Source organism: Acromyrmex echinatior, chromosome 1 (genome assembly GCF_024713525.1).
Source record: "Acromyrmex echinatior isolate Ae372 chromosome 1, ASM2471352v2, whole genome shotgun sequence".
NCBI lineage: Eukaryota > Metazoa > Arthropoda > Insecta > Hymenoptera > Formicidae > Acromyrmex > Acromyrmex echinatior.
The window spans coordinates 26236263-26262453 of NC_141852.1; the positions used below are offsets into that span (position 1 = coordinate 26236263).

At 33.9% G+C, this 26191-nt stretch overlaps 1 protein-coding gene across 6 annotated transcripts in view; it reads right to left on the reverse strand.

Annotated features, from left to right (window-relative positions):
• The window catches only part of KCNQ (KCNQ potassium channel), a 46271-nt gene extending 26833 nt beyond the window's left edge, over nt 1–19438 (reverse strand). For 4 of the 6 annotated variants that reach the window (XM_087409708.1, XM_087409702.1, XM_087409695.1 and 1 more), the window contains exons 1-5: nt 16158–19438; nt 12245–12830; nt 3343–3433; nt 1720–1846; nt 207–382 (exon numbers count right to left, since the gene is read on the reverse strand). In XM_087409708.1, coding sequence (XP_087265834.1) covers nt 207–382; nt 1720–1846; nt 3343–3433; nt 12245–12830; nt 16158–16470 — 1293 coding nt within the window. In that variant the 5' untranslated portion in view covers nt 16471–19438. The remainder of the gene's footprint in view (nt 1–206; nt 383–1719; nt 1847–3342; nt 3434–12244; nt 12831–16157) is intronic. The other 2 variants (XM_087409707.1, XM_087409700.1) reach the window with 2 other exon arrangements.
• Nucleotides 19439–26191: the final 6753 nt, after the last annotated feature.

Sequence of the window (26191 nt, forward strand, 5' to 3'; positions counted from 1 at the left end):
GCAACTATTAATACCAAAATTTCATGTGAGTATGTATATATTTTTTTGTAAAATGTACATAAATGTAGAAATTTTTATATATTTCTAAACCTCATAAAGGTATTCACACAAATACTTCCTTACAATAGTTAAATTAAAGTCATTGTTAAGATCAACTTGTGTATTTTGATATTTTCGAGATATTTTCGCAATAATTGGTGGCATACCTGACGATGTATGAAAACCACCGAACCCAGAAGCCGCCACGTACCACCTTGACGATCGACGTGAAGCATTCGCAGAATCTGCAAAAACCGAATGCCTCTGATGGCAGAAGTGGCGAATACTTGACCATTGCTTCCTACTGACAAGACTACCATGGACGCTACTACGACAATTAAATCTGAAAAGAAAAAATGAGAAAAGTATCTTATGATAAATACAAAAAAAAACATAATCGCGATAAATTCGAACATATCTAATATATGTATATCATTATAGATAGGGTAATTTTTATACTGTTATGTCGATTAAATATAGTATAACACATATGCACACGCAATATTTATTTATTTTAATACATCCTCATTTACAAAATACACATATTTATTCTAATATGTATAATATATATATATTTTTGGATATCGATTAAACTGCACATAATCGGCAGCAATTGATATATGTAAAGCGTGTAATCCGATTAATGTCTTATCCGGCGTTACTATCTGCAAGATACGTCGACAATGTACATTGTTAACGATTAAAAACAATTCTCTTTCCATCATGCGTTATGAAATTGCTGGAATAGATGTAATCTCAGCAATTCCGCGGCTGGCCTGTTAATAATAATGTTCCATTTTCTACATTGCGGACATTTACTATTCTGCACTTACAGACGAAATAAAGTAAAATACGGTACATTCTCAATTATTTGAGATAACTGTTGGAGAAAAGATACGCGCGAGATAAAAAAAAAACATAAATACTTCAGCAGGTACTATTTACCACGCAGACAACAATAAACGACGTAAAATAAACTTAGCACCGAGACACTACCGTATCTTCAGTTTTGAAAAAGCATAACTCAAATTGATTTACCGCAAATTGCAGATACACGAATATGTATTATTAGATATGTATTATTAGAATAATAAGAAAATTTAGATGGCGAGAATCTTGTTGTGCTGATATAATCTTTAATAATTCTGATAATATCTACAAACATATAGATAATTAAATACATATGGAAATTGATTTGATCAGCAGTTTGCTTTTCAGATAACATTGGAAAAAAAATAAACTCGTTTGTTTTATTGTTTCTATTTTTATTGTGAAGCTTTCAATCATGCATTTGTCGTCAACGTAATAACAAAGTTTACGAAATAGAGGCTAGGTAATCAATTTTCAACAGGCGAGTCTTCAATTAAGGGAGGAATTTCGATGTTCGCATGTGTTTCATTTGTAAAACGCGTCTGACAGAACGATGATTGCGATACAAAGCGCCCGCAATCTTGATTTTAGTAAAATGGATTCGATATTAAGGCCACAGTTTAATATCGCAAAGTTGGTCAATAGCAACGATCACAAACGATCCTATACTACAAACAATACGAAACAAAGGGACGATTATCAAGATCCTATTTTGTCGATCGAACAATGCAAATATCAGATTAATTTTGGTTGTATTAAAGTTTGATCGTGTCGTGATTCATTGTTAGGAGAAAACGAGCAACAACTCACCTATGATACAAATCGGTTTCCGTATGAATCGTAGCCGTCCACAGCAGCCCATATACTTCGATCTGCAGCCCGCGCTCCATAATCGAACCAAATATTCAACTCCGAAGAACACCACGAGACATATTTCCTGAATAAGTAATGAAGTGTAAGTGATCTCTCAACCTTGAACTTGATACTCATAATCGGTTTTTATTTTAAAATTATCTTATGTAAAGTCTTAAGATGCTAATACGGCTCTATTATCGACTTATGACATCTCAAGACTATACTTAAGATGGTTTTAAATATAAGAATAGACTATGAATATATTGATTTAATTGAATTCATAGCAATCGTGACAAATCGACAATTATATATCCAACGTCGATGAGAAAATATAATGGAAAAATATCTATAGATTAATATAGACGTTGGCTAATTCATCTCTAAAATAAATATACAAAGTAACACTTGAATAGAGTTGGCTGTATCGATTGTACTAACGCTGTTGTATGAACGGGATGCCCTAGAAAAACGAGGATGTCGACGTTAGAACTGCAACAAAGTGGGCGAGATCCTTGAGAATTGGCTTATACTATATTCTTTTATGATACAGAACATTGACGAGCTTCGTGCTTTATGTACGCTTATTTTCTTCGCGTGGAAAAAGATGAAAAAGAATCGCGAGCGAAGATTTTTACAATATTGAATACCGATTTATGAACGACATTTGTACCGAAGATAATCGTAATTTGACGTGTAAACCTTTACAAAGTTTTCCCTCTTTAAATGATAAAAGATGAGAGGGAGGATTAATTTCATTTATGCAACCAACGGTGATAAAAGAAGAGAAAAAGTTTGTCGAGAACTGTTGTAAAGTCTATTCTCGGGCGAACCAACAAATTTCAAGTATTCTTTTCGAAGACTAATTAAATGAGGTTTGCTTTAACTTTCTTACGGAACGTTACAAACCCTTATTTATGAATTCCTGTCAGAATCACTGTCAGTATTTAACGTTTCGCACTTGAAAAGTACAATGACAGATAGATGGTGATATTCTATCAGATGCACCTAATTTTTCCCTCGAGACGAAACATTAAGTTGGATTTTAAACTTGAATAGAAAAGTATATAGAATAGAAATACACGCACCCAAAATAATAGAGATACAATAATTAAAATTCTATTACAAAAATAAAAAAAAGATAATTTGCAGAACGCTTGCAGAATCGATATTTTTATCGAGTTTTAATTCCAATATATATGCACTAAGATAGAAATATATAGCACTATAGAAATATTAAGTATAGAAAATATTCTCAATTGCAACAAATGGATGGTTTAATTGTTTCAATATTAAAAAAAAAATTCCACATTAATAAAAAAAAAAAACTTTTAGATAAAAAATGGTTCGTTAAATCTATACGCATACTTTGTACGAGTGTACGTCAAACGTATGTTTTTTGCACTGATGCAAAGGAAAGTACAATCAATGTGATTGCGATAGAATACTTTCAATTTAGCAGTTCTGCAGTATTTCTTTAAATAGTGTTATTGACATTATTTGATGCAGAGATGCTTTTAATATCCTATCCAGTTATACGTTATATATTATTGTACTTAATAATGAATACGAGCTACTCACCATCCAAAACAGAGTTTCGTTTGCGAAGTTACTGTATTGATCTATCGTTGACAAAACGCTAAATATGAGGCACACCAATACCACCATGAACCTGAAAATAAAAATATATAATGACGTATATGGCAAAGCAAACTTTAATTAGAATCTAGTACAGTTATAAAATTCTAATCAGATAAATGATTGATTAGATTGATTCATTAGAAGCGTGGGCGTGTCATATATGTACATTAAAATCAGATTTGCATCTAAAGCGACTTCAGGATCTTGATCTAACTCTCTATCATGTAACAAATACAGAATCAAAACTTGATTCTATCATAAAGTTTCATCTGGAGTAGCGATTTGATTTATTAAAAGCGTGGACTATCGTATGTTACAATTAAATACACATTTATAAAATATAATTCTTTAGATTCTTATTAAATTCAACTGCCATTTTCTTTTTTCAGCTTTCGACTGATAATTTTCGTACTATTAAAAATAATATAAAACTGCTGGATGATTTGTTGATGTGTTTGCTTGATGATTACGCGCTTAATCACTAAAAAAGTAGATCATTAAAAAAGTAGATGTTCCTAAACCAATACTTTTTCAGTTTTAAAACTTTATAAATATAGGTCTGTATTCAGAACGCGTTTTTATCGATAAAAGCGCGCTTTTATCTCCGAATTTCTATAATATACATAACGTAAAGTATAATATAACATGTCATGGCACGTTCTGAATACGGGCCATGGAATCTAATTTCTCATACGAATACATGAGAAGCAACATAAACATATATTAGAAATAATCTTACAAAATAAACAAAATAAACTGAAAAAAGATACAATAATTTTAGAGTCAATCTTCTCGTAAAGTAAAAAAAGTTTATCGCATTACAACTTGCGCTTATCTAATTTCTACTCTACTATTAGCATTAAATTCCTTCATTTGTTATACCTTTTAAGAATTGAAATTCCATATCATTATTACGTTTTAAATTACAATTAAAACATATTATATATACATAATATACTATGTTGCATAAAATTTATATTAATAAACCTTCATTAATGATAATCCAGATCAGTATTAAACTTTTGTGATAATTATAATACCATTAGTAATTATAATACGCTTAAACTATCGATATTATACAATATATATAAATCTAACATATTATAATGTAACAAACATTCAGTGATTAAAATGCGACATAAATTACATTATTATATTTCTTAACTATATATTACGTATATTACAAATTGACTATGTATGATGTTTCAGTTTTTGCATCAGCAGAACTGAAACTTTGCTTTATTGTTAATTCCAACTCTGAATAATAAAAGTGCTGCTAAGCTTACTTAAATTCTTCCACTAGAATAAACTATTCGTTTTAAACTACTGAGTCTAATCAAACTGACAAATTACTTGATAAACTTGACATAGACATGATACTGGACATATACTTTACTGATTACTGGTTGCAAAGTATAACTTTATATTTAAACTTGTAAAAGAACGTTATCAAGTATAGATATATATATATATATATATATATATATGCATATACACACACATATATATGTATATATATATATGTACTGTATATACACACATACACACACACACACACACACACACAACCGATCGATCAAGGTCGCTTATATTCCGCGACGATTGAATATAAAAATATTCATAGACAATGTATCCGCGATTACTTTGCTATTATCGTGTCTAATAAGAAAAATCATTGTAAAAATTGCGAAAACCACCATTTTTTTGACAAAATAGTGAAATTGATCAAAAATTTAATATTAAAGTGCTATACATATGTATAGAAAGAGAGAAAAATTACATCCGAGATTTTCCAATATTATTTTGGCACATCTATTTTCTAATATATTATAATATAAATTCATTGATTATTATGTATTGTATATACAATTACAAATTAATAAATCTTGTATAAAAAAAACTTTGCGTTATGAATAAACGTAAAAGATAATTTCATAAAAGTACATATTACAAGTATATATAATACTAGACAGTTTAATAAAAAGATTCAATTCAACGTCAAAAAATAATTTCGATAAACAGTTTATGTGAACAAAAAATTCTACATCTTTTAAAATTTTTTACGAATTTTAACTATAAATTTCTAGAGGATCATGTTTTTAAATAACAAATGCTCTTTGATGTTTTAGTTGCATATACTCAAACATGCATTAATTATGTTGCGTACTTTCGTATGTTTAATAATAAAATATAATCGCCGTACAACAAGATTTGAGGTCGCACATAATATCGAATTCCGATTGCAAATGTAGTTTCGCAAATGTGTTCGTGAGAAGAATCGCGATATCCGTATGTGTATCAAGATTCACCTGCACGCTAACTCTTGCAAGTAAACGTTCAGAAATGTCAGACGCCAATTTTTCTCGAAATTTTTACAGTTGTTTCTTATGACAAAATAAAAAGAAATCTGTCATTAATTTTAGCGCAAATTGTGTCTGTCTATTAAAAAAAAATTTTTTTACAAATTTTTATATATTTTTATATGTTTAAAGCAATATTTCTTACTCGGTACACATATAGAACACCAAAATAATTAAAAATAGTTAAGATATTCATGAAAAAAACTTTTTACAGAAACATAGCTGGGAGCTGATTTGAATTAACCTCGGATTATCCTAACTCATAAAATAAAAAAATCACTAACTAAAGCGCTATTACACAATCTAAATGTGTATCGAGCTTCGAAATATCGAATTTATATTTATTTATAAGAAATATTGATTTAAACATATAAAAATCGGATATTTGTAAAAAATAAAAAAAAAACTTTTTAATAGATAGACGCAATTTAAGCTAAAATTAATGACAGATTTCTTCTTATTTTGCCATAAGAAACAACTGTAAAAATTTTGACAAAAATCGGCGTCTGACATTTCTGAAAATTTACTTGTTAGCGTGGAAAAATTCGCTTTTTATCTTCTCGGCCAATTTTTTAAATCCTTATTGTGAATCTTAATCAGCTGCTTATCGATGCTGTGCATCGCACGAACCATAATGATGTAGAAAAAAAAAAACGATGTGAAACAGCAAAACAAACCCCGCATATGCGAGGGCATGAACGGGACCGATAATTGCTATACGATCTCACGATCGATTGGTACTTTCGTTATTTGTACAAGTAATTTATTATTGAGCGTTAGCTCGTTGAGCAACGAGACGAGTGCGCGGCATTAACGAAAGCATGCGGCCTCCGGTAACTCTTTAAGATGGCGTGTCGAGGGCCTATAATTCCGACGTATGTACAGCACTTCGTGGCTACACGGGTCACCTTCATCGACCTACTATGATAATTGTCTAACATATTCCTCCTTTTTTCCCCGGGCATCGCTAGGAACTCATCCATCTTCCGTCGAGCGTCGGACATCTCGCTACTCGCGGATAGCATGCTTTTTGTTTGGCTGTGGAAATGCCAAAGTCACGGGAATGTCCGTTGAATAAAACGCAAAGTAACAATTCAGCCTATCGCTGAACTTTAAAGAATTCCTTATTTGTTTTATATGCAATTAATTTTTTTAATTTTGTCGTTGAATTGTTTTGTACGTAATAAAACAGATATATTTTTATATCTGAAAAAAATATCTGAAAATTTCTTAATTTTTCAGATATTTTCGGTTCAAATATTTAAACATACATTATGTGTATGAGTATTTTTAAATGCAAATTTAAAATAGATGTAATTATCATCTTGATTTTTGGTCTTCTTTTTATTTATATGATTATGAAGAAAAAATTAAAAGTTATTTATTCAGTCAGACGAAGAATTGAAGAAGAATTGAAGAAAGAAAAGAACTTTAATAAAATAAGTAATAATGCATAAAAAATTCATTTTTTAACTTCCAAAAAATACAGAGAGAAAACAGAATAAATACAACAGAAGAGAACAGATTAAAGAAAATCTTTTAAAATGAAACAAAACTTATTCCTAAATCTAAGTCAATCTTATCTGAAGATCTAAAAAAAATTTCAAGCAAGACTTACTACTATTTGTGAAAAAAAAACATTTTGAGAGATAATTTGAAGATAAAAATCTTTGAATTACAACAAAATTCCCGAATGAAAATATCTTGAATTCTTCAAATAGAAAGAGATTCTCTAATTCTAGATTTTTATAAAAGATAAATCATCGTACATTTGATCGTTTGGGAAAACTCCATATGAAGAAACAATATCTCGGAAAAAAACAGAATTTATTATAGGATACTTTGTATGAATTGAATTGAAAAGCTGTGACAAAATCTATAATTATCAATAATTAACACTTACACATGTCAATGGACGGCACGTTATTAACGGCTAAACATATATAAAATGATTGAGTGTGTATATCAATTAACCTACATGCGATCGAAGGAAGATAGAACGTGCGTGTATGACTCCTACAGCAATAGTGTCACGTTATGTCGCATCATTTATTCATACTTGCGGTTTAATTACAAATGGACCTCCGAGGGCTCGGAATAACGTAAATTTCTCTGATCGCGCGAACCGCTCGATATGCGCAGATAAGTATCTATGCTAAGTATCTATTAATCATTCTTACGAAAATTGAATTTACATTTACGCGTGTGGTACATTGTACCTCTAATAAAACAAATTAATTCAAAAAGAATGTAATTCATTAATGAAGAGACTAAATAATATAATATTATCACGCGTGATGGATATATGCGGCGTAATTCTCCTGTCGTTTCCGGCAAATTAAAAAAAAATGGAAAGGTCAAAGGTAATATTTCGCTGAGAAGATAAGATCCTTTTTCGCTGAAAATCAATTCTTGCTTGGCCGATTATGCAATTTTCTAAAATTATGCCCTGTTATTATGGACTTTAAATTATTGTAAATAAATTGCGCATGTCGCGCATGTCCGATGTTTCATTTATCGATTTACATCGATATTTAAGCAAATTGATTGTGATTTTCTGATCGTTTGATTTCATTGTCAAGATTCGCGCTTTCTGATCGCGTTTAAATTACTGAAAAATTTAATAACGACCACACAAGGCACGATATGCTCCATGGGCATCATTATATGCGATATCGATATATCAGTTCGCGCGCGCGTGCGATTCTCATCTAAAAATAACAGGCTACACGCAAATAGTTTGCATATGCATTGGGCCTAACAACATGCTGCCATTTACGCCCGTTTGAAAGTAGGCCAGTCGAATTAGAATTACCTCTATTAACAGGGCAAATTTCTTTTATCCGTTTAACATCACCATGCATAAGATAATACGCTTACATCACATTTAACTGACGTTTTGAAACTCAAACTGATAATTATATTTTTTAGAAAAAAATTACTTATAATTTTAAACTCTGCAATAATGAGAGCTAAGATTAAAGATTTAAATTAAATTAATATAAAACCGTTTTAAAAAACGTGATATAAAGAAATGACAGATTTCTTAAATCTTTCTTGATTTAATATTTTTCTGAAAATTTAATCTTGTTTTATTATACAATAATTGATATTAATAGAGTAAAAATTGTGAATTCAATAACTGAGTGTAATCTATTTATTATATTTTCAACTTCAACTCAATATAGAACTAATGGGTAAGTTCCTCATTGCAGCAGAGTCTCTCTCTCTCTCTTTCTCTCTCTCACTCATTCTCAAGATTGAATGACTCTTATCCCTTTTGCTGTTATCCTCCCTCCTCGATCACATTAATATCAGGTTAGTAATAGTACGATAATAGATAATAACAGGTACCGTAAAGTCAATCGATAGGATTACTCAAGCAATTAAATATTTACTGCAGCGTTTCGTGCAGCGCAACTTCATTAGTCGGCTATCTAACGATTGTATAAACGACGCTGTATTAAAGCCGCACGAAGACTATTCGCTATAATCATGTAACAATCGAATACGGTCGACGAGTTTACGAAAAATTTGAAAATTTATTTCTTCATATCGCTAGATTTTAGAGAGAAAGGATTATAAGCTTTAGGTTTATTTCATAAAAACGTTAGTGTGAAAAATGCAGCGATACTTTGTAAAATTATTTTTAAATACCGAATGGATGGAATGGAATCTATATAAGCATACGTACTTCAAAGCTGATCGTAAAAAAATTTTTTATAACGTAAAAATAGTAGTATGGTTAAAAAAAATTTTTGTATTGAGTAATTGTCAGATAACTGTTTTAATAAACTTAATCATGCTTTTAGATTGTTGCTTTTAAATTAAGATATTAAAACATACAAACGCAAAAAATATACTCCAAGAAATAGTTGTAAAAACAAATTATATGGATATTTTCAGTATACAGGAAAAATGAATATATATTTCCAGAAATGAATGGCGTGTTCGACATAATAGTAGTATCTCGGGTACAAAATGAAAGATGCTTCCGTGGCAATTTCCGAGTGTAGCGTTTTGACTTTTACGTCGTCAAAAATAGCGACATATTATCAAGAAATCCCGCGTGTTGCAATAAGATGCGCAAAAGAATTTTAGCATATTATCTATTATTAACACATTTATTTCCAGTAAACTCGATTATAATATTTCGAGAAAATTGTGCGAATTCGTAAATTAGCCATAACTTTAAGTAAATAGTCTTATCATACGTACGGTTATTTCACAACGCGAAGATATCTTGGATTCGATTTTGAATACATAAAAAATATAATTACTCTGATAAAAATGTTCTAATTTATTTATAAACATATAAAGTGTCGTACTTTTTGCACATTATAAGTATCTTTAATTATTATTATCTTTTATATACTCTTATTAAAAAAAGAATTAAGTCCAAATGAAGACGAAACGCTTTGACATTAAAAAAAATAATATACGAGAAGTCCATATAGTGTTAAAGTATTAATGAGAGAGTACTGTACAATATTATGTATAAGACATAAAACAAAATAAAGGACTAAATAAAATGTTAATAGCTTCAATTTCTCACACTCTATATCATTCGCGTCCAAACTTAAACGAAAATAGACGGAAAGTGTCGGCAAGATGAAGAAAAAAAGTGAGAAAACTTAGGTATATTCGACGATCGATTTGTTTCGTGGATACGTTGCCGCGTTTTGTTTTGATAATGAATTATTTAAAAGGCTGCGGTGCTTGGCGACAGTTTGAAAGAAATGAAAAACAGGCTATTGAATAATGCACGAATCCGCGAAATTTTTCAGTGGATGATGCCTGCCGGAGCAATAGATGTACTTCGTCGGCCAATGTATACGTTTGCATGAAACCGAAGCACAATGAATGTACATGCAATGTTGTTTATTAATATCCTAAGACTATTCTAATTTTCTTATATATGAATACACACTCATGTAATGTAAAAAAATATATAAAAGTCGAAGAAAATCTACGAAATTTATGAATAAAGATAACTTGGATAGGATATGATACGACGGAATACAATATGCAACATTATAATAAATAACTGCAACTGACTTTGATTGATCTTTCTGCCTTTATCAAGTTTTTATATGAAAAAGATTCTTTCCACTTCCTGTAAGATATCATGTTACACAAACTCCCTAACAATTGATAATTTTCTGAGACAATGATGGGGCAAAAATAAATAAACAAAGATATATAATGAGGATGTTTTCGAGGCATTGTAAATATTTTTAACGTACAGAAATAGAAGAATAAATATTATTTTCAAAAAGAAAACTTTCTGACAAAATTAATCGGTTTTATCGTCTTATCGCATCGTCACAATGAAAATTTTCATATCACAAATACATTTAGGTATTCCTGTAAAGTTATTCATACATGTACATACGTTCTCAGAATATTCAAATGCAAAAAAGTGAAATATTATGTAGGATTCTTTCTTTCATATTCTGCTTTCCAAGAAGTTTCAAACTTGTCCGCATTTTTCAATAGAATATATTATAATATATTAAATATGATATATTAATTATAATATATTAAATTCATAAAACTATGCGTATCTCGAATGAACCCATATTTTTAAAGAATGTAAAAGAATAAAGTTATTAAATTCTAAGAGTTTTCTCTCGTAACAGTAAGCCTATTGACCTCATATAAATAATACCTTATAAACTATTACTTCCGCAAAGATTAAATTAGCAATTGTTTAATAAAGATATAGTGTGTAATAAGTTAAGAATATTACAAAAATTAAAGTATACCTGTAAAATTATAAGAAATCAGTATAATATGTAAAAATTTAAAAATTATAACAGTTTTTTCAGTGATAAAAATTAAATGCTACACGTATAACATTTCAACCAACTTCTATAAGATGCAAAAGAAACCGTTAATATTTCAAGTTATAAGATCTTGTCGCTTAGTTAGTTAAAATGCAAATTCCTCGTATCGACGATGGAAATATAAAAGTTGACATCAGTTATCTTGGGAGAATATATTTTACAATGACATTCTCAAAGTCGAATATTCTCAAGATATATTCGACTGTCGACGTTATATCGTTTGTTATATCGTTTTTCGAATCAGGCCAAAATGATGAGCAATAAAGTCCCAGACGAGGTATCTGTTTTCTGATCAAAAATCAAAGATTGCGCCCGATAGACAGACTGATTCGAGCAAGTGTTCGATTGCAGACGGGGGAAGTCCTCGACGTTATCGAGGATTTGGGGCACGCCAGGTGTCAAAGGCCACGATGCGACGCCAAAATCGATGCTGCGCGAAGAACGGAAACAGGAGGAGTCTCTGACGCAGCATTTTATATTCGTGTCTTCTAATTAATGTTTAGTTCTTGACAGTGAACAAATGTATGTAAATTTATGTTTTTACAAATTTGTAAGAAGTATCGAAAAATGTGTTAATCGCAGAATGTAAGAAATAATCGTCGTTCTGCTCGAACGGAAGTGCAGAATACTCACACAGCGAAATGGTAGACAAAACACAGCCAACCACCAGGATGTTCGAGGAATACGTAGAGGCGCTCCTGAAAAGTCTTGCCCCTCTTATGATGGAACACGTACTTGGCCTTGAAGGCTTGATCGATCGGCAGATAGATCGGGTAGTAAGGATCGGGCATGCCGGTCTGATCAGGACTCGGCGGTTCCTCCTCGGCGCCAGCAACGTCATCATCAATGATGTCCTCCTTGCTCTTTTTGCGACGGTATTTCCGTTTCATGGGCGTCGGCACCCGCTTATGATGCGCCTCGCCGAAGCGTGGTGAACGGAAGCGACGTAAGAAAGTGAAACGACGCGCGGGTGAATGCGATTCCTCCGCGTTCGCGCCGTTGTCTTCGGTGTCCTCGGTCTCACTGCCGGGCGTCTTCAACGCGATGTCTTCCGCCTCAAGACCCTGTTCGGCCACGAGCTCGTCTTCGCTACCCTGAAGAGCAGCGTAGGCGGTCGCGGCGCTGCATCGCTTTTCGGCGTGCCTAGAGCATTGGTCCTTGCTTCGTGGAAGACTCTCGTTGTCACCTGGGCATTTCCAGGATTGACATTGGGGCCAGGCTTGGGAGTCAGAGATTGCGCCGCGATTACGACTCGTTACTCGATCCTTGAGACTCGAGAGATTAACGCGATAAAATGTGTCGCTTTTCTCATTCAAATTGAGGATTGTTGCTCATGCGTCGCGAAACAGAAAAGCAGTTTTAACTGTTATGTATATAATATAATATCAATGACACATATATATATATATATATATATATATATATATCACATTTCTAAATCTACACGAAATGGATAATTTGATTTTATAATTTTCGAGATGATCGTCAATGAGAGAATTCAATTGATGAACCTCGAATGAATCACCGACAATAAATAGATAGATCAGTCATCGTGCGGAGATTATCAAATATTTGATTTACGCGGCCAGAAGCATTTGCAATTCTAACCACTGGAGAACCACGGAGTAATATTCCATCCTGTAATGCGCATGAAAATCCGCCTGCGATCAAGAAGCTTATTTGCGAAATAGGATCGATAAGAACATCTGTTATTAAATGCATTCCTCTGAATAAAACATTTTAGAGAATGGTGTGAAAATTAACAAAGTAATTTAAATGGAACTTTGGTTAAAGTTCTTTAATTCTGTGTTTATATTGAGTCAGACAATTTTTATTTCTTTTATATTTTGTATTTTGTCTTTTACATCTTATAAGATCATATATGTGAGAAATACAACCAGTAGAAATCAATGTCTTATCCGGTCTAGTTGGATCTGAAGTGTATGATTCTGTGTGAATTTATATACTACGTATATACTACGTATGTAAAATGCGCATCGAAATGATTTTTCGGTCTCTTGAAACGCAAACTTTTTGAAACTAAACTACCGCAGTAATGTCACGAGTTAAATTGAATAGCAATTCAACAATTTGCTTTTTCTCGGACTCCCAGCCGAGATAATATTTTTCGCAATAAGAATTAATTATTTACAAATTCTAATATCATTCAGCATTATTAAGATCATTCTAAAATGCAAAAAAGTATCAAATTGTTAAATTGCTAATTGTTAAATTGCAATTTAACTCGTGATATTACTGCGGTAGTTTAATAGAGTTTGCGTTTCAAGACCGAAAAATCATTTCGGCATGCATTTTAAAGGACTACATACATACATTGTATGTAAAAAATTCACACAGAATCATACAAGCATTTAAGATCCAGCTAGACCGTTTAAAATATTGATTTCTATATTTTATCTTTTACTTAAAAAAATATTATTTAATTTACATATAATGAAGCAAAATATTTTTGTATCTTTTTATTAAATAAATTTAGTGCTATAGATATTAATAGAATAAAAATATTTTCATTATAATTGTCATCATTTTCAAGTTTTACATTTAATAGCCGCAAAAAGAGTGCTCGTTTTAAAAAATGAAGTAGCAAGCACAATTACCGCAGTTCCAAGTTCTTCACTCAACTTTTTTTCAAATGAATGACTTGTCGTAAAAGTTTCTTATTCCTAATGGCAAACGGCAAGATTGAAAAACCGAGAAGATCGTGCCAAAAAAAAGAATCATTTGATTGCAATGTCTTGTACGAAAAATATTATAGAAGAGATGCATTTAATATTAAAAGAGTACCTGTCGTGATTAACATTGATAGTGGAATAACGAAACATCAATATTGTACATATGCGTTTTTCTCACGTCTTTCCATTGTCTATTACGATTGTCGTGCTGTATCAGCGACTGTATAAGCAGCCTCTGTACAAAGGTCAATGGCGCGCACATACTTTAATCGATCTCATAAACATTAAAATGTTTTAATATCTTAAAAATTTTTTACATTCAGAAAATATTTACATTATTAGTTACTCAGAATAAAACGTCAATTTTATTTCTCGACAAAAAAGTCGCGAGTTTATTTTTACGAAAAAAATTGTCTATTAAAATATTAACTATTTATACGATTTCCATGAAATCATTAAGTTTAACATATTGCAAAGAGGATTACTAATAATTACACACAAAATATTATACTGCAGTATGATGTAGCGTTACAAAAAAAAAAACGTATATATAATATCTATCCTGTGTACGACAGGACGAAGGAGAGTGGAATTATCGGGAAGGCGGAACAATAGAAACCACAAATCCGACTCGCGTGCTTGTACATTAACGGGAATGAATTGTCTGTAGAGCTCTATTTATAAAAGCGTCCACATCTTTCGTCGTTTCTCTCTTCCTTTCAGACGACGAGATATTAAAAACTCCGTCACATGAACAGATTCAATCGCGTCGCAAATCGAGCCTCGAGTATCGAGCTAAGAGACACTGTCATACTCCCCTTCCCCCCCCCCTCTCTCTCTCTCTCTCTCTCTCTCTCTCTCTCTCTCTCTCTAATCGAGCAAAAGTCTGGCTTCGCAATTCCGCTTTTCTGTTAAGCTACGCGAAAATTCACGAACTACGTGAATTCTCGTTTCCGGCTGAAAAGAATACATCTAATATTCGTCTGTCACGCGCAAAAATATATGCATACGTGTTGCATACATCGTTACCGTCGCTTTAGTCATGTTGCTTTCCTTTTACACGCATTTTGCAACAAACGGTCTGTTTCATATTACTGCGACGTTCATATTGCTATATGCGACGTTTTCATTAATTCAGAAGAATATATAAATTAACACCGCGGAATATGTACGAGTTCTCTTTAGCGAAAAGTCGCTGAAAGAAATGTAATTTTTAATTAATACAATTTTACACGGCTCTCATTGCTCCTATAAATAGTCGAAAAAAAAGTAATATATTAGAAAATGTAAAACAGTAATTATATTTAAATGAATATATATATATATATATATATATATATATATATGTGTGTAGCAAACACATTTTTTATTCGTAATAAATTTAATCTTTCGGTTTTTTTTTAACATTTAATTTAAAACTGATTTATATTTCATCTACGTATAGAATTTTGTTAATTATTCTCGCGTCCGTATGTATATATGTATATTATATTAACTCCAAACGTATTTTAATTGAGAGATTCTTTATTTCCTTCACAGAACTAACTGGAATTTATAGAGAAGGAGAGAAAGAGAGAGAGAGAGAGAGAGAGAGAGAGAGAGAGAGAGAGAGAGAGAGAAAGAGAGAATTTCAGTTAATCACAGTCGATTCGCTAAACCACATTGACAAAACGACCGACAAACCGCGGTATAAATATTCCATGACGTGCAACAAATGCAACGTGACCCAGAATAGTGGTTATCCACGTCACGCTTTTTCGCGAGATTACTTAGGGTTGTGCGATAATATACACATATAATGAATACATGAATCACGCTGAAAACTACGAGAACGACGCTTCAGTCTCGTATACCTAAATGACTGCACTTCCTATTATTCGGATGACCCTGGCAGTTAAAGTGACCCTGGGTGTGCGACTGATATGGATGTCGACACTGTTGTCGTTGCTGTTGCTGCTGTTGATTGATTGGCGACTTGAGGACACTCAAAACAAGGTCCTCGCGGGAAGGTACGATCCGCGTGATCTGTCGGCTTTGCCGGAAGAGAGTCTCCTGCTCGCCGCGATTCATCCTACAGCCAAGACGACGACGTTGGAGATAAAATCCTGGATACCACTCGCGTCTCCCCCGTCCTGGACCGCTACCTAGCATAACGGCGTGCAGCATCCCGGCTCCAACTTTCCGGTTATGGTCGATGAGCGGCTCCTTGTCTGCCGGTCGATCGCCCGATCACGCGACTTGTCCATGGTCTCCGAAATCACGAATCACCGAAATCCTCGTTCACCGTAAAGATCGTCCTGGGATGTAAAATATTGCGTAGTACACTGTCGGAAGTTTAATAGTCTAATCTTCGCGATACGTTGTTTCTTTGTGAATTATTCATCGACGGCACAATTTGCTTTGCCCATCCTATCGCGTTAAAATTTTCATCGCTATCGATACGAGAGAAAAAGAGAGATTCAACCGATGGTCCTAAAGGTGATCCTATCACCTTTTCTCTCGTAAAAGGTTATTTCCTTCACGGCACGGATATCGTCAATAGAATTATCTGACCTGGTCGTCGTCGACGAAATCGTTGATCGCGTCTAAGACGTAGCGCGATATACACTTTCGTATTCGTCATCATTAATTGCTGTTCTTGGAAACGCTCGTCAAAGTTCTCGACAACGATATGGACAAGTTTCCAATCAGCGGACATTGAATTGTCTTCAAAGTTGCCTTTCACACGTTTGCGCTCTCATTATTGGCGTCTATCACACGAATTCGTGTCTTTTAACCAATGTCTCGGTTCTTCCGTAAGTCTTACGGATCATCACGTTTCCCTCGTTGGTTCTGCTCGACTTCGCAGGATGAATCAACTCTTGTAACAGAATCACCCGTATTTGCCAAAGTTATTGCTTTCGAGAGACGTGAAACGATCGTGGATGTCAGATCGTGGATGCGGGTACTCGACAGTTGGGTTATGCATAATATGTCTGCGAGATGACGTGAGCTACTGAAACTTCTCAGGCAACTCGGAAAGGAGAATTTGGAAGTGCGCCATAGGCGAGAGGAAAGAAGAGACAATAGCGGAAAAAGAGAAAGAGAGAGAAAGTGAAAGATAAAGATAGTATGAGAAAGTTGAGAAGGAAGGCAGACGGAAGGGTGAGAGACTCGGAAATCTCCTCGTTCTCTGGAAGATGGATGTCGAACGCGAGCAGACTATTGGGACCTCACGATCGATCTTACCTACGGAAATCCTTCGAGTATTTATTCAGACTAATACGGTAATGAAATTCCGTCCCATAATTCCCTCATGTCTCTTTCTCCGTTCTGTACGCGAATAATCGTTGCTTAAGCTACGTCGCAAAATATATTTGTCGTATCACCGTTCCTCTCAGCATCTCCGATGGTCTTGACGTTTCATCATTACATTCACTGAGATCTTTTCCTTTTTTCATCCACTTGTCGTTCTTTTCCAATGGGTAAAACTGAGAATTTTATCTTGTGATAAAAAGACTTTGTTTCATGCTTCTCTAAAATATTCCACTCAATAGCGCAACCATGATAAAACTACCTACTGTCTCCATTAAAATGTTACTTACGTTCACATAGTACAACGAAATTTGTGAAAGCACTTGTACAAGCACTGCTCGTAATTCCTTATCAATGATTATCACTCAAAAAACGTATCCTTACTATTTTTTAATCTTTCTTATTATTTATTCAAATTTTGATAATTTTCTTCTTAACAGAAAATAGAAGCCTTCAACGATCAATGGTTTTTCAATCCCAAAATTATTTCTTCATAAATACGCATCGTCGATTCTCTTTCCAAGGAAACAAACCGATTAGTCGCAAAATAATGCTGCTTTAATACACTTTATGATTGCTTCGTTTATTGCTCTTAGGATGTAACGCGAAATCACAGAGGATCACTGATGTGTATGCACAAGAGAATTGACGCGCGTCGTAGACAAACCTTAATCCTTCTTAATACCACCAAAACCGCATTGGGAAAACTTTTAGCTGTCTAACGGCCGCAAAAATAGAATCAACAATGTTTATCTTAACAACGTTTTCCGACACCTCAACAGTAATGCCGTGAGAGATCCGACAACACCGACGCGAATATTGGCATGCCCGTACCATGTCATTCACGCGCGATGCATTTTAAACACGTGTATAGTCTTGATTAAGTTTCGTCGCATCTAGCTGCAAATACAATGATTTTGTCAAATCGCAGTAGATTCCGGAGTTATCGCATGACGAGCGGAAGCATCTACAGCCTTTCGCGACACGATTGATCGCGATTAGCTTCTCGGGTTCCTCTCGATTCACTTTCCTCTTGATTCACTCATCGGAAACTTACCCAGTGCTCATACACGTTGCGATTAACAGTGAAATCATTTCTCGCAAAATTTATCTTGCAATTAGCTCGAGTTAAAGCTCCACGCTAAAGAGCGATTAAGTGGCACAGATTACTTGCACGCGCTCAACGAAATTGTCCAGAAGCTGCCTCGAGTACACACACGTGTATATATGTACTGTCAAGTTTGTCGAGTTGAAGAAAAAAGTAATTTTTCATGGACTCAAAGAAATTACTCCGCTTGCAGTCTTCGCGCGCAAAGTGTCAGTAGCTCAATTTCTTCAGCACTCCTCACGCCGTATGACGAATAATTTTCTTTTGAATGACATTCGTTTCTCAAATCCCTCTTCATACCATTCGTAAGCCTTCGATTATTATTTTATATATTTCAAGATTTTTTTTTAATCACAATATATCACGTTCATCATCACCGTGAGGTCAGCTGTGAAACAACCTTTCTCAATCTCCTCACTGATGAACTCGCAAAAAGTATCTCTCTCTTTCTCTTCCTCCCCCCCCCCCCTCTCTCTCTCTCTTTCTTTCGCTGAGATAATGAATAATGAACGTGTGATATTTAAACACACATACACACACGGTCGCACGATTTAATTTACTGCACCCATTTGGAACAAGCAATTATCACGTAACGTACCCGCGCCCCTCCCACAATCCGTTTCATCGAGATTTCCTCGCCATCAAAGAGCTGTGCGCCCGAAAAACGCAAATACGAAAATCATCGACGCGTTGTCAGAAATAAATCAGTAGCTGATTAAAGATGGGATATATATATATATATATATATATACATATAATATATATATATTAAAAGTCACCGTCACTATCACGGCGTGCTGTTGCGTGTCCATGAGACCTTGGCGGACTGACCGTCGCACTGGTGCACGGTGCGACGCGACGATCGCTTGGCCGATCTGCCACGCGGCCGGCACGATCCATTCGATATGCAACACGCGCGATCACGCGATCACGAGGGTCGCGTGTCGTGACCCGGACGCGGAAGAGCGCGTGCTTGCTCTCAGGGCGACAGCCCGCAACCAACTGTGGCTCCTTTACCCGCCACCTTGTAGTTCCGCCACCCTCCGCAACCTCGAGCAGGGGTAGCTTGGCGCTTCTGCACGCGCTTGGAGCACACGGATTACGAGACGTGAGTTCTTCTCTCTCGTTTCCACGACCGTGGAAAACGTAATCGCTGTCTTTCTTCCCCCCCTCCCTCCCTTCTCTCTCTGTCTCTCTCTCACTCTCTCACTCTTTTTGCCCGGCAGGTGCCCGCACCTGCTCATGACCGCGACCGGGACCGGGAGAGCAGGTCACTTTACCCTCGCAATCTTGTCCCCACCCAGCTTGTTGGGATAATCTCGCTTGGAAAGATTAATAATCTTTCACTAAAATACAACAGTGTCCAGGCGGATGAAATATGAATTTTGAAAAGTTTAAAAAGATAACCAAATATGATTGCTGCAAAATTTGCGATTTTTCGATTAATTGTAAGAAGAAGAATATAATAGGCTGTAAAAGCCTTTTAACTGTTATTTCAATGAAGGTCTTATTATTTACGAAAAGATTTGAATCCTTAAATTCTGAAAATGGAAATGATGCTAAATATGGATTAAAAAGTAATAATACTAATTAAAAATACGAATTAAAAGGAAAAAAACAGCAGTCTGGTTAAATATTAATACAGATTCTCATCAGGAAATGCTGAATTGTTGAAGCATTACAGTTCTACACAAAATTTAACGACTGTGTGCCGACTCGTAATGCTAGCTACTCCCATTATTCCATGTTCGCATACGGTGCTTTCTGCTCTTATTTGAATTTCCGCTCGCACTTGCATCTCTCTGTTCTTCCTCCTTCTCTCTCTCTCTCTCTCTCTCTCTCTCTCTCTCTCTCTCTCTCTCATTTAACACATTGCGTTATAAATGCCCATTTTGTTGAACAACGAATTCAGAGAGAAACATGAAGATGAATGCGAACAGCGTGCACCTGTGCGTGAATGATTTCTGCATCAATTGGCACAAAATCTTGAGCGGATATTTCGAAAGAAAATAGTTTAAATGAGAGGAAACATCAATTTTAAGCTACGGGGAAGAGCAAACAAGAAAATGATCGAAAAAGATGTTAATAACTGTGATCATTCAAATAAAATGTTTCAAGTTCGCACAAAGTAAGAGTATTTTTCGTCACTCCTGAAATAAATATCGATCGCAGAGATTGTCCTCTCAAAGGAAAGTCACAGTTGTAATAAGAAAGATATATACACATCTGAAACATGAAATTAGCTTTAAAAGTAATTTTGCAGGCAATCCGAGATCCCACGCTGCTGTTTAATTTAGTGCAGACCGAAGACTAGCATAATTATATTTAACTTATTTAACTGTTGTAATAAATTGCGATCTACCAAAGAGAATCAGTTTGAAGGCGCTACTCAAATTGTCTCGCTTTTAATAAAAAAATATTATAATTTCTGTTTGATTTTTCCAATCGTCCTACGAAATTAAGAAAAAATATATAAAAAGTGTACATACTTTTAAATTATTTATGTAGTACACACGTTTATATATAATAAATATAGTAACGTAAATCATGTAAAAGAATAATCATACTTCATATATTTATTCCACTTTTTAAATTAATACGTGACTTTATTAATATCATGTTTCATATATTAATATTTATTAATTCATATTTCAATTTATATATATAGAAAATATAAAACATTATTTATAAGTAAATTCCCTTCTGTTATAAAAACGTTTAATTGATTTTCCATCGTATTAATACACACAAACGTAAATGTAAAATTTTCAATTTAATGAAAAAATTCGCTTTATAGAAAAAAAATAAAAAATATACGAGAAGGATAAGTAAATACAACTGCAATATAATTGTAATCTACGAAATACGTTCAAAATTAATTGATGTTTATCAAAATATGGAATAAGAATCAGCTCTTTTCATACCTTTACAAGAACGGAACTGATGCGCGCGATAACGCTGTGTTTGTGGAACGTCCGTGAATGCACGCATCATCCGAACAATAATTCGCTTGTTCGATTGATTTCGACGCCCCACTTCGTCCGACACATGACGTCGCTACTGTGTACTCACGTCCGGTAGCGGGATATGTTTGCGCGCAAACCTGCAGTTAACTGCACAAACATTTCAGCCGCAACATAGCTCGATCGACAATGGCAGTCCGCAAGTCACCCTTTTTGCATTAATAATATTAATATTTGATAGAAAAATAATATTGGAGCAGTATGTTTAAAATAAGGGAAAGGATTAAAGAAGATCTTATAATTTTCTTAGCTTTTTGTTAACCCTCTATTTAAAAAAATCAAATCGATTTGCCATCACCTAATAATTATTTCATAGAAATTATTCTTTGTTATATAAAATTCAATTTTGTACGCGTGGAGAAAAAAGGGTGCGCTTGCAAACAATCTTAAACAAGAATATTCAAATTACAAATCGACAAACACGTATATTCAATTCACGTACGATAAGTAAAGTATACAGTTATTCATACTATCAGTTTTGACTTCGCGTAAACTCTTTTCAATCAAATATTAATCATTTAATACAATAATGGTTTGCGGATATATAGTTTTGACACAAGCATAAATATTTCTGTTAATAATTATACATACGCGTTGACCGCGAATGAGATTAAGAATTAAATTTTTAATGTTGCAAGAAGATGAAAACTTTTTTCATTTAACTTGTATTTACTTTCGATGAGCAACCTGAGGCCTTTATAGCTCGTGAAATAGCCAGGCTTTTATAACATTTAACGTTTCACGTTGACGCAAAATGCAACGTTCAACAACAAGAATAGATAGTCTCTCGAAGTGACTAAATTTTGTTGCGCACGTTTGAGATCCGTGGGAAAATAGATCCCACATTCCATCGACACTATCATGATACATGGAATAAATGCAGAGTTGTATGTAAACAAATGCATTTTTGGCATGCCATACTACGATGGAACGTTCTGCATTTGTTTTACGCACAACTTGCTCTAAATTTGCGTAAAAGCTTTGTGTGTAGAATTCGATGGAATGTAGAACTGAAACTCGTCTGCTATTTGAGCAATTCGCTCGCTGTTATGAACGATGTTTGCGGCGCTCTCCTAATATCACTATAAGCTTACAAGCTCAAGCAAGTAATTCTCGTCTAATAAATGGCACCTGATGAAAGGATTGTAGCAACCTTTTGGTAACTATGGCAACGAGCTGTGTGCCAATCAATAGGAAAAGAGGATTACATTAGCCTCGTCTTTCGGCTACTACTAGTCTCCTTTCCCCGATAGTTTCTTGTTAGGTATTGAACTTCAAAAGATCGCTGGGAGTCAGATTCGGTCGGAAGTGACCATCCGCAACATCGAATCCTGACAGTCTGAGATCTTTCTGTGAAAAATGGTAGAAGTGTCAAAATATAAAAATATTAATAACACTATAGAATATTTTAATAAGAGCTATTTTTCAACATAGGTAGTCTTGTTTTTTTTAATACACTTGGTGGAAAAATTATATGTAGACAAAATGTTTTGAGATATTTATTATAACAAGATCAATTCATTTATTATGTATATGATAAATGATATGGTTTTAAAGAAGATTCTTCGAAGGCAATTTCAGTATAAACATTCAAGTCACGATCGTACGAGGGTGCAGGAATAAACCTATATGCGAACGTGCCAGATGTAAGCTCTCAATTGAAGATCATGTTATATCAAAGGATAAAATGTAGAACAATTTTTTACATTCTAGAAAAAGTATTTTAATACCGCGTAATTTTTTATGAAAGAAACAAAAATATTTTACACTTAATTAAAATTATTGCATGCAAATATAATAGATATGATATGCGTAATTTCAGAATTATTTCATAATTCATTTTACACAGCTTTAGATTCTTCGGAAAAATGTACAAATTATAAATGTACACGTCTTAAAAATCTTAATTATATTTAATAACACATAAAAAAATTCTAAATAATTTTTATTATAATTATAAAATTTAGAAAATGTCAATATATAATACATTTTCAAGTCTGAATTTCTCAAATTAATTAGAGAGAGAGAGAGAGAGAGAGAGAGAGAGAGAGAGAGAGAGAGAGAGAGAGAGAGAGAGAGAGAGAGAGAGTTTGAATAAAATTAATATTACTTTTATTTAACTAGAAAAGAAGAAGAGAAAAAAAGGATATATCCATCTTCCTATCTATGTACAAGAAATTGTTCATGATATATTGTGGAAGCAGAATATTCTTATTTCATTTAAAAGAATTTTCAGTAATCGTTTCAACATTTATAGTCAATTATGTTTCTCATCGTTTAATTTTAGAATTTATCGCTATTAACGATTATGAGTAGCAACTTAACGGAAATAAACTAACTCTAAACTAACTTCCTTATGCGAAACTTGCACTGTCGTCATTAATGTCACAATATTTCGAGCAAACTGAGCCTGACATTATCAAATATGTCCTACTCAGAGAACGCAGGCGAACCTTATCGAGGCAAAGTTTCCAGTCTCATGCCCTCGAAAAAGAGTTCCGGCCTTAATCGCGACAAGTTCGCTTAGTCGTATGCATTTCTACAAAGTTGCCTCGACTTCTGTACACTTCTGTCACGCTTTTCCACCCTGACGACACCCACGTCTGGTCGCGATCTCTTGTAAATCCGTTGAACCCCCGTCGCTTTATCTTTTCGAACAGATAAGTAAGTCGGTGTGGAAAATGTCAAAACACGAAAAAGCAAAAAATCGAGAAATGAATCGAACGAGAATAGAATTTTAGCTCTAAAAAAATTTTATTTTCTAGAATCTCTTATTATTAGTTTCGGCAAGCTTAACTATATCGCAACAACGATCGCATTTTACGCGATACTTTAATTTTAATTAAATCGATGGAAATCAGTTTTTCGAAAAACTGAGAAATCACAGTAATGAATAGTGCAGTCTAGTGGAGGGTGATACGATCATGATATAGAGGCAACCTAATTGATCTCCTGGGTAACGAGATCCCGAGTAATAAATCGGTAATCCAAAAATCCGTAATGCGGTGAGTAGATGAAAGCGGAGATGCATAGCGGTCGGCCTCTCAAAAACGAAGAAGATTACAGACAAGATTACGGGTGACGGTAGAGAAGTAAATGCGAATAAAACGAATATAGAGAAAAAATATAGAGAGAATATAGAAAAGAATACAGAAAAAAACAAATATCGAGAAAAAAGCTGGTACGATAGCTGAATTACACAGCGCGCGAAATCGCTCTTTGTCTATGAATATTGGTGTCTTCTTGGAAACATAATCCATAATTCATTACAAGCGAAAACTCGTCAGCCTAAAATTAATTGAATCGCTTTTTCCACAAACTCAACGAGTCATTTAAATTGCGAACCGAGTTTTTATTGACGACTCCGAAAAGCTTTTCGATATAACAATCATATACCAAAGGCAACAATTTAATATTATAGAATATAGATACAATTTTTTTTTTCGCATTTTGTTGTGTATTTTTCTCATTTTTATAACTGTTTGTCATCATTAATATCGTCGTTACTATTTTTATCGTTATAAATATTGTAGGAAAAGTCATCGGATCTCAGTTTGACGTTCCTATTATAGGATAATTTTTTGCATTGAAATAATATTGTCGTCGTTCGCCATTCGTCAATCATGAAGAAATACATTTTCAAGAAGGGATCGTGGACGAAAGATGATAAGCGCTGCGAAAGAGGGTATTGTGCTCAGACGACGTCCCACGCGGCTCCGTCACCTTTTCCTCGCCGAGAAATCCGACATCATGTCACCCACTTGTCACAAGCAGGCTACACGCAGCCGCAAGTAGTTCGTTGCGAGATGCTAAATACCGTCGACGTGCCGCGCGTCTATTTATAGAGCCGACACGATCGATAGACACCCGCTACAGAATAGAGCTAGCGACTAAAGAGAGAGGGAGAAAGAGAAAAAAATATTAGAAAGAGGGAAATTGAAAAAATGAATGAAGAATAAGAAAAGAGAGGCAAAGACAGGGAGAGAAAAAAGAGAGAACAAAGAGAGAAAAAAAAAAGAAATGGAAAAGAGTGAAACGCTGACGAACGAGGGAAAACGGAAGTAGAACATGTTCTGTTCTCACGCTTCAGTACTTTGGCAATTTTGATTCACCATCTCTCTGGCAAGCTTACTCTTTATTCCTGAGATTCGACATCGACGATCTTTTATTGTCTGATTTTTATTGCTAGATTGGAGAATGCGTTTTTTATTTGAAGGGATGTTTTCTATATGATGACATACATAAATGCGAGCGATACGACGACGTGTCCATGCACAACGTTTCATAACCTGTGGTCCTACTTTTAATGATTCTTTAACCAATTTGTTACCAACTTTTTGTTAGCAGAGATAATTTCTTAATTTTTAATATAAAACGTGAAGATACTGTGTAATTTTTCTATCTGCATACTTATTTTCTTAAAAACACTTTTATTTCAATTTCGCACGTAACTTAACAATTA